General features: G+C 54.7%; 2 protein-coding genes across 3 annotated transcripts in view; one reads left to right on the top strand and one right to left on the bottom strand.

Annotated features, from left to right (window-relative positions):
* CIAO3 (cytosolic iron-sulfur assembly component 3) overlaps window positions 1-477 on the bottom strand; it is a 10,508-nt gene extending 10,031 nt beyond the window's left edge. Inside the window, exon 1 of the mRNA XM_042037263.1 lies at window positions 372-477. Coding sequence (XP_041893197.1) covers window positions 372-437 — 66 coding nt within the window. The 5' untranslated portion in view covers window positions 438-477. The remainder of the gene's footprint in view (window positions 1-371) is intronic.
* A 5,301-nt stretch (window positions 478-5,778) lies between these two features.
* Window positions 5,779-9,520, top strand: part of LOC121669056 (mesothelin-like) — a 17,867-nt gene continuing 14,125 nt past the window's right edge. The window contains exons 1-5 of one of the 2 annotated variants that reach the window (XM_042037530.1): window positions 5,779-5,877; window positions 6,170-6,248; window positions 7,973-8,013; window positions 8,377-8,398; window positions 8,508-8,535. In XM_042037530.1, coding sequence (XP_041893464.1) covers window positions 6,206-6,248; window positions 7,973-8,013; window positions 8,377-8,398; window positions 8,508-8,535 — 134 coding nt within the window. In that variant the 5' untranslated portion in view covers window positions 5,779-5,877; window positions 6,170-6,205. The remainder of the gene's footprint in view (window positions 5,878-6,169; window positions 6,249-7,972; window positions 8,014-8,376; window positions 8,399-8,507; window positions 8,536-9,520) is intronic. The other variant, XM_042037529.1, reaches the window with a different exon arrangement.

Genomic DNA, 9,520 nt, shown 5'->3' with positions numbered 1-9,520 from the left:
GGAATGGCTCGGGCTGGCTATTCCCCATCGGGCTGGGAATGGCTCGGCTGCTGCTCCAAGATCTCGGGCTGCTCCGGAGCCTTGCCCTGCGCGGTGGTGGAAGGGACAGCGCGGAATCTTCGGTTTTATCCCTTTTTCCATTCCCAACAGCAGAGGGGAGAGGTCTGAGGGGGCTGGGCACGGTCCCCGTGCGGCGACAGCGCGAGGGGCAAAGAGAGCTGAGGGCGGCACCCCCCGCCTCCCCTCAGGGCTGGGTCCGCGCCCTCCCCAGGGTCCGCCCCGCGGGTCCCGCGGCGGGGGCAGGGCCTGGCAGCCTCGTGAACCCCCGGCCCCGGGAGTCCCCAGCCCTGTCAGCCCCGGCGCGGCCCCACCTGCGAGGGCGCGATGAAATCGTCGAGCTCCGTGAGCTGCAGCACCCCGCTGAACCGGGCCGCCATCGCCGCCGCAAAGCGAGCCGCCACACCGTCGTACAACGGAGCCGCCACACCGCCGCAAAGTGAGCCGCCACACCGTCGTACAACGGGCCCGCCACACCGCCGCAAAGCGAGCCGCCACACCGTCGTACAACGGGCCCGCCACACCGCCGCAAAGCGAGCCGCCACACTGTCGTACAACGGGCCCGCCACACCGCCGCAAAGCGAGCCGCCACACCGCCGCAAAGCGAGCCACCACACCGTCGTAACAAGGCCAGCCACAGCGCCGCAACTGTAATATCAAATCGGGTATTTTTGCTCTGTTTGCTATTTTTTTGGAATAAACTAATAATGTAGAAGGTCGTTTGGCGTCCTAAACAAATATAAAGGTGTCAGCGCTAGGAGAATTTGGTGGTAGCTGCTCTTCTTTCACGCACACCATGGTGGCTGTTGAGAATCTCCTGCCTCAAGGGGAACCCCAAAATTAAATGCCAGCGAATGTTTCAGGCTCTGAAAGGCTAATAGTAATAATAATAAGAATAATAATATAATTTGAGAGAATTAGGTACACAATTAGGTGACGTTCCCCCTGCGGCTCCTGTGTCCCGTTTGGAACGGGGGTGGTGGGGCAGCTCCTGCTGGGTACCTGCTCATTTATCGGACCCTGCGTGCAGCATGAAAGGGTTAAACCTTCCCGTTCTTCCCCTGAGGTAAATCCCCGCAGGTGTCGGCACAGCCGGGTGCTGAGGGGGTGCTTAAGGACAGGATTTAGGGCTGGGAACAGTTGGAGTTCAGGGAGAGTGAGAGATGGGGTTTAGTTGAGTTTTGTTCTGCTTTTTCATGACTGGGCTGTGCAGGGCCTGGCATCCACTGCAGGTGACTCTGCGCACACCCCTGTGTGTACATATTTATATTTATATTTACATTTACAGCTGCACATGTTAAGCTGCTCTGTCACATCACCAGGTGTCAGCCTTGCTGTGAGAAGCACCTGGGGACGCCCAGAGCCTCTTCCCAGGTGCTGGACTCCTACAGGAGATCCTTTTCTTGGAGCTTCTTGGTACTGGGGAATAAGGAATGCCGAACAGGTCGGGCTGGGGCACTGCTGAACACATTTCTGCTCTCTAGAGAGGCTGCTGGGTCACCAAACCTCGGGAGAGAGGGAAAGCAGACGTCAGAGCAATTACCTTTCCTTTTTTAGCTTGTTTGGATTGCAGTTCGGGACAAGGTTGGAGTGGTAGCTGTAGGTGGTTTTCGACTTGTGCAATGCAAATATTACAGAAGAGAGAGGAAGGGAGGGAGAAACCAAGGAAAATCTCGTGTAAACCTCCAGGAATGTACAGGGGAACGGTTGGGGTTTCATTCCAGCCATAAATGGATATTTGATGCTGTTTGGCCTTTTAATTGTGTCTTCATTGTCTCTGTGACGCTTCCTTCAGGGTGCAGGAGGCAGCCGTGGGAGGGCTGTGTGGCCAGGGCAGGGTTTGCTCTGCAGTTCCCGCAGCAGGGGATAAATCAGGATTGGGTTTTAGAGGGGTCGGAGTGTTTGGCGGTAGGAAAACGCCTCTTAGACCCCTGGCTTTCCTCTCTCTTTGCAAATTAAAAGCCCCCTCGAGTGAGGGGGCACAGGCAGCTGAGGGTGGGGTCACAGGATCACTGAGGTTTAAAAAGACCTTTCAAAATCCAACCATTCCCCCAGTACTGCCAAGGCCACCACCAAAACCTGTGCCCAAATCCAGCTTTTAAATCCCTCCAGTACTGTAACTCCAGGGCTGGACAAACCTTTGGGTGACGAAATTTTTATTAATCTCCAATTTAAACTTCCCCTGGTGCAACTTGAGGCCATTTCCTCTTGTCCTGTCCCTCGTTCTCTGGGACAGACGGTCTTGCATGAGCTGTGAAACACAAACCCTCAGTGTCAGGCTCTGCTGACGCCTCTGGCATTTTTGGGTGTGGGCTCAGCAGCACCTTGGAGCCAAAACTGTTTCTTTTCCCATATTCCCAGCTTGTAACTGGAGGCTTGAGCAAACAGTGACACAAGCTCCTTAGTGAAGCAAATATTGCTCTGTTTATAAAAACCTCTCTGCTGGTGACATTTGACGAGCACCTGCGTCACCCATGGGGTCACAGGGCTGGTCTGACCTTGCCCATCCTTCCACAGGTCTGTGCCAGGCTCAGAATCCGTGCATTTGCAGGGAAAGGTGGCAGCTGGAACGGCCCCAAATGCTGTGAACATCCCAGTCCCCCATTGCTGGTAAACCCCTGTCCCTCCCAGCCCTGCCACAGCAGGTTCAGGAGGAAAATCCAGGATGAGTCTTCCGAAAAATGCATCTCGTGCCTTGTCCCCACACCTGTGAGGCTGCCAGCACAGAACGCTGCTCCAGGTGAGGTGGTTGTGAGCCTGATCCACCCTTAATCCAGGGATGAGCACCTGGAGAGCTCTCCTGGGTGACTCCAGGGCTGGGGACAGGGGTTTGGGGGAGCAGCAGATCTGCTCTGGGCTCTGCTGGCCGGGTGACTGCGGTCACAGCTCTCCCTGTGGGCAGGTTTGGGCAGAGCCTCCTCGTCTGTGCTTCTGGAGAGGAAAGGGAGAAGTTTCACCCAGACTTTGAGATACTGGGGAATTTCTTCCGTGTGCTGAGTCCCTCTAAAGCTGAACTCTCTCAGGCAGGATTAGAGGAAGAGCCAAGTGCCAGGGATGACCTGTGCTAACAAGGTGATTTTTGTGGGCTGGGAGTTGTTTATTCCTCAAACCAAAGGTTTGGCATCACCTGTGTCCCTTTGTCCCCCTCTGGCACCTCCGGGCACCGCCCAGGCTCCAGCAGGAAACCTCTGCTCCTGGCCCTGCAGGGAGAGGAGCTTTGCTCTGGGCTGGGACTGACCTTCATGTTGCCCTTCTTCCTTCTGGTTTTCCCTCCAGAGAACCTTTTGAAAGCTGCTGTTGTGTCAGTCGCTGATCCAAAGGTTTGGACAGTGCAGCTGTGCCCTGATGTGCTGCTCCCAGATTTCCCAGGATTTTTTACCTTGTCTGGACATTTTGCTGCATCTCCATGGGAGATTCACTCCTGGACTCACGTAATGAAGGGATCTGTGATGGACACGAGACACGGGATGAGTTCACTTTCCCTTTTAGACCTGTCTCCAAATCCTCTTCTCATACCTGGGCTGTGCTGCCCCAGCAGGGCCCTGACAGATTTCTCTTCAAGAGACAATGAACAAACATAAAACTAAATTCGAGATTTTGAAAGTGCTTCCAGGAGCCTCCTTTGCCTTTCTGCCCCCTTAGCACAGCTGGATTTTTCTTTGAGCCTTTATAGCAATTTCCACAGCACCTGCAAGGCTTTAATCTTTCAATGCCCCTTTTGGCTTTTATTCCTGAAGCTTTCTCCCTTTCTGCTCTGTCCTTCCCGTTCTTAGACCTCTCCAGGTTCTGGGCCACGTTTGGGGTTAATGCCAGGAGGGCACCGGGATGTCCTGGTGAGTGGTGCCGGCCTGAGGAATTTTGCTGTGGTTTAACTGGTTTTGGGCAAAGCCTGAGCCTTACAGGGCTGCTGTGCCGAGCCAGGGTTAGACCCGGCTTTCCTGAGCCAGCACAAAGCCCCTTTGTCCCGGCTGCCCGGCACGGGGCGTGCCCGTGCTGCTGGAGGTGGGATCGGGGAGGATTTCTTGTCCCTTGTCACACCTGGCTGAGCACAGGAACAGTCACTGCCCGCCTCAGGGGCACTGCAGGACACTCGAGCCGTGCCTGGTGCTACCCAAGCCCAGCCAGCCTGGCTGGGAAGGCTCTGACTCATTTTGGGGCTATCCCACCCTCCGCAGCTTTTCCACAGCCTCTCCTCCCACCCAGCGCTGTGTGTTGATGATCCTGGTGCAGAATTGGGATCGGTTTTTTGGGAGAATGAATCTTGCAGAGGGAAAGGAGGCAGAGATAGGGCTCGTGTGTAATTGTGTTGAGCTAAAGGGGATCATTTATTGCAGGTGAGCTCCAAAATCCCCCTCACAGACCTGTGCAGGCCTGGTGGCACCTCTGGGGTGGGCTGGGCAGTCCTGGACACCTCTCCCAGGGATGCCCCATCCCTGGAAGTGGCCAAGGCCAGGTTGGATGGGGTTTGGAGCCACCTGGGATAGTGGAAGGTGTTGGGACTGGATGATCTCTGCCAACCCCTGAACATTCCATGACTCTGGTCCGGCTGCAGTGGCAGAGCCTTTGTTTCTCTCATATGGAGCCACAGATTTTCCAGCAGTTCCCCATCCAGCACTTTTCCATCTGATCCTGTCACGGACAGCCTGTTTGGAGAGCTGAATTTCCAAAAGGTGCAAAACACCAGAGCTTTGATAGTTGAAACCTGAGGGAAGGATCCCCATCCTGCTCCAGGACACCTCCTCTGGGTATCCTGGAGAAGAGGCCTCTCACTCTGAACTCTGTGAATTGGCCAAATTACAGAATGATGATGATTTTTATGGATTTGGGTGGCTTAGGATGGGTGTTGGTGAGAGCCACGCTAATTCTGGGGATCCTCTGAGTCAGATGAGCTGCCTTTGTGACTGGCTGCTGTGCTAATTCCAGAGGAGCTGATAAGGACGTGAAGTGTGCTGAGAAAAGTGGGGGTGTGGTGGTGCTGGGAGGTGACAGTGACACCAACAGGAGTTATTTGTGGTCAGGAATGGGCAAGCCCTTTCTTTACAAAGAACTGGGCTTTGTAAAAACTTGTCTGGACCAATAAAGCGACCAAACAGTGATTTCTCCAAATCTGAGGATGTAAAATTACCCTGAAGTGTCCAAAGAAACAGCTCGCAGTCTGACATCCATGTGATGTGGAATAGTGGAGTGTCCTGAGCTGGAAGGGACCACAGGGATCATCCATCCCAACAACCCCACCCTGGGTGTCCCTGGCAGCATTTTCCCAATGCTCCTGGAGCTCTGGCAGCCTCGGGGCTGTGCCCATTCCCTGGGGAGCCTGGGCAGTGCCCAGCACCCTCTGGAGGAAGAACCTTTTCCCAATACCCATCCTACCCCTCCCCTGGCAGAGCTTCATCCCATTCCACGGCCTGACTGGCTGACAGAACTCCCATGTATTTCTCTTCGGGATTTCCCAGGTGGAGATGATTGGGGTACGCAGAGATTTTCAAGAAATTCCAACCGTTTCAAGCTCCTGAACTGAAATTCCCTGGTGCCAAACATTCCCTGAGCTCCTGGAGGATTGAGCACAGATTGATTTTTGTCCGGTGCAGGGCAGGGAGGGAATCCAGCTTCTGCTGTATCCTAGGAATGCCAGGCATTACCAAACAGCCCGGTTATTTGTCCTACAGCCCGTGTGTACTCTCAAGGGCTCAGGGTGTGACCAGGGCTCCGAATCCATCCCGCAGAGATGCAGGTGGAGGAGGCAGGGCCACACCCTGGTTTGCTCAGTGAAAAGGAGCCTGCTATGCCCAGAGCCTGCCTAGCTGGGACCAGCAGCCACAGGTGAGTGTCACAGGGTCCCCTCCGAGCAGGCTGTGCCACCTTCTGTCCCTCTGCCACCACGGATCTGGCTCAGGGCGTGGACACTAATGAGCTGCCTTAATGAACTCCAAATTCTCCCCGCGCTTTCCCGACCCTGCAGGAGTTTTTCACCTCTTTTGGGTCTAATTTTGGGGTTTGTGAAGGGTGTTGGCACATCCAGATTTCCACGTGACACAGCCACCTTTGACTTTCCTCCTCTGAGTTGGCTTTGCCATTAATTTATTGCTATTTGGAATTTCCTGGCTGAACGAAGGTGACCTCTGTGGGTGTTCTGAAGACCTCTCCAGAAATGCCTCCTCTGCTCCCAGGGCTGGGATTCCTCCTCCTGCTGGGTGAGTCTGGCTGTGGAGGGAGGGGTGTCCCAGGAGGGTTTTTCATGCCAGAGATTATCCTCAAGAGGGGAAATGGTGCTGGCAGACCACTGAATGTGACTTTGGTGGTTGCTCTGCATCCCCAGCCTTTCATTATCCTGTTTGCTATTGGATCTGTCAGCGAAATATTTTTGTTTTGGTGATAAACAGGGTGGGAAGATGCAATGGGGTTGATTCTCCTCTGTCTATTCAGAGCTGTCTGCTCCCTGTTCCTTTTGCTGGAGTATCCAGGTGTCTCTGGGAAAGCCCTTGAGGAATAATCACAACTGATTGAATATTGAATAATAAATCCCAGAGTAGTCTGGGTTGGGAGGGACATTAAATCTCATCCAGTTCCATGGGCAGGGACACCTTCCACTATCCCAGCTTGCTCCCAGCCCTGTCCAACCTGGCCTTGGACGCTTCCAGGGATGGGGCAACCTCTGGGAAATCCATTCCAGGGCCTCCCCACCCTCACAGGGAGGAATTCCTTCCCAATATCCCACCTAGCCCTGCCCTCTGGCAGTTTGAAGCCATTTGTCCTTTTCCTGTCCCTCCATCCCTTGTCCAAAGTCCCTCTCCAGCTCTCCTGGACCCCATTAGGGGAAGGTTCCTTTGTCCGTTAATTAGTGACAGTCCTCCATTAATTAAATAATTACAAAGGTGTAGCAGCTGGTAATAAAGAAAGGTGTTGTGCTAATTAAGGACTCATCCAAGCTGCTTTAGATCCCTCCCTAAGGCAGTTTGTTGGGATTGTGAACACATCCACACCCAGGAAAGGCACTGCCCTCCTCCTCCATCACCCTGTGCCATCCAACCGTGGCTGTGGAGCTGCAGCCGCCCCTCCCTGTGTCCCCTGCCTCTCCCTGCTCTCATTCCACTCATTCTGTCCCACCAGGAACACTGGGAAGCTCCACCTTTCCCTTTTTTCTGTGCATGAGGGATGCTGAGCGTGGCAGGCTCAGGGAATCACCCTCCTGCCGGGTTCATCCCGTGTGTGCTGTTCCTGGGTTCCTACCCTGGCATTTCCCACCTTCCCAGCTCCGGGGCACTGGCAGGGAGATGGAAGGTGCCATCAGGATCACTCTGGAAGTTGAGAAATGAGGGACAGCTGGGTGGAGGGTTGTGCAGAGCTGCCAAGAAGGAGCAGTTTGACTTTTCCTGGTAAATCCCTGCCGGGCTCTGGGGCAGGACTGGGGGAGAGCTGTCCTGCACTGGGGTTTCCACACCAGCACAGGGGTTTTGATCCATCTGAGGCATTAGCGGGAGAAAGAAGTGAAATCCAGCACAGGCCAGGCTCCAATTCCCATGTGGGGGCACTGTAAGGAGCAAGAAGCTGCAAAGCTAAAAGCACATGGAATGATAACTGAGGTGATTCCTGAGCTGATCCCTGCCTCTGGAGCAAAGAAATCCTGGAGAGGAGTGTCCCCTGAGTGTTGTTTCTGTCGTTCCCCTGCTGTCCCTCTCTGGGGACAGATGCAGGACATCCCTCGTGTCACCTGGACACAGCCAGGCTGAGCTGGGGGGGCAGAGGGGGACCTCGTGTCTGTCACCCCTCAGGGACCACAGCAGGGAGGAGAGTGTGAAATTCTGGGTGAAAGATGAGCACTAAAACCCTGCAGGGAGCTGAGGGATGGCTGGGGCTGAGCGGTGGGAATGAGCTTTGTCCTGGGTTTGCTCTAAAACCACGGCTCATTGTCTTCCAGGGTGGCAGGGAGCTGCTGCAGCTGCTGCTGGGACACAGCTGGTAAGGCAAATCCGTGTGTTCAAAACATTCCAGGATGGTTTGGGTTGGAGGGCCCTCGAAGGTCATCCTGTTCCAACCCTCCCTTCCTCTGGAACCACACTCAAACGGTGCTCAGATCATCGGGAGAACATTCCCTCCTCGTGCCTGAGGGATGGGATAACCTGGCACTTTCCAGCTGCTTGAGATACAGAGCAGTAACCTGTATGAATTTAGCAGACTGGGAGGTCTGGATTTGGGATTTGAGTGTGTTCAGGCCACATCCCAATCCAAATGGCTGCAGCTCCCACCTGTCTGTCTGCAGTGATCACAGATAATGTTAAAACCCCTTTTTAACACATCTCTTTTCTCTTTCTCCTGGTGCAGTGCTCCAGCTCCCCCATCAATGGTGAGTTTCTTCCCAAATATCCTCCACCAGGAAAATTCAGACAGGGTTCTGTGTGCCAATTCCTCTCACAATTCCTTATCTTTGTCTCTCTTTTTGTTTTGGGAATCAGAATCTGCCGTGTGTGCCTCGGTGCAAAGGTATGTGAGCCATCCACAAATGATTGTGGCAGCATTTCCTTGGGAGTCATTCTGGTTTCTCGGGTTAAAAAAAAAAATCCCTCTGAACCCTTTTTTGAGGGCAGGGAGGGCTCTGGTTGCACTTGTTCAAACAGCGAAGGGAAAGTGCCTGCCTGGGGTTTTGTGTCTGTGCAGGACAAAGAAAGGCAGGGCCGGGCCCTGGGGAGGAAGCCAAGAACCTTGGATTGGTGCTGAGCTTATCTTGGCTCCAAGTGGGGGTCAAACAGCTCCACTCCAGACCTCCACTGATCTTGTTTTATACCTGAGGGTCAACAATCCACCTCTCCCCTGTCGCTGCTGCCAGCAATCCTCATCCTGTGCTGTCACTTTGTCCCTCTGTGTTTGCTGTATGGGTTGAGCTACCTGGCTCTGCTCCTGCTCTGCTTTGGGAGGGCTGGATCCTTCCCGGGAGAGCTGTCCCTGCCTGGGGGAACAATCAGCCAGCAAAACGCTGCTCAGGGACACTCAGGCACTCAATATATCCTTGCCAGATGTGCTCTGGGCTGGGTTTGCAGCTGGGCTGCTGAGGGGTGCCAGTTCACATCTGGATCTGTCCCCCTCCAGTTCTGTCCCAGCTCCCCTCCAGTTCTATCCCCATCCAGGTCTGTCCCCAGCCAGTCCTGCTTTCATCTCCCCACCCAGTTCTGCCCCAGTGCCCCACCAGTCCTGCCCCCATCCAGTTTGGTGCCCAGCTCCCTACTGGTTGTACCTCCATCCAGTTGCGCCCTCATCCAGATGTGCCCCAGCTCCCCTCCAGTTTTACCCCCTCCAGTTCTACCCCAGCTCCCCACCAGTTCTGTCCCCATCCAGTTCTTCCACAGCTCCCACCCAGTCCTGTCCCAGCTCCCCATCACTTCTGCTTCCACCCAGCCCTGCCCCAGCTCCCCACCAGTTCTATCCCCACCCAGCCCTGTCCCAGCTCCCCACCAGTTCTCCCACCCAGCCC

The sequence above is a fragment of the Corvus kubaryi genome, unplaced genomic scaffold (assembly GCF_017639235.1).
Source record: "Corvus kubaryi isolate FWS band 111438036 unplaced genomic scaffold, C.kubaryi_AGA036_p1.0 37387, whole genome shotgun sequence".
Taxonomy (NCBI): Eukaryota; Metazoa; Chordata; class Aves; order Passeriformes; family Corvidae; genus Corvus; species Corvus kubaryi.
This window is presented reverse-complemented; position numbering and strand designations above follow the sequence as displayed.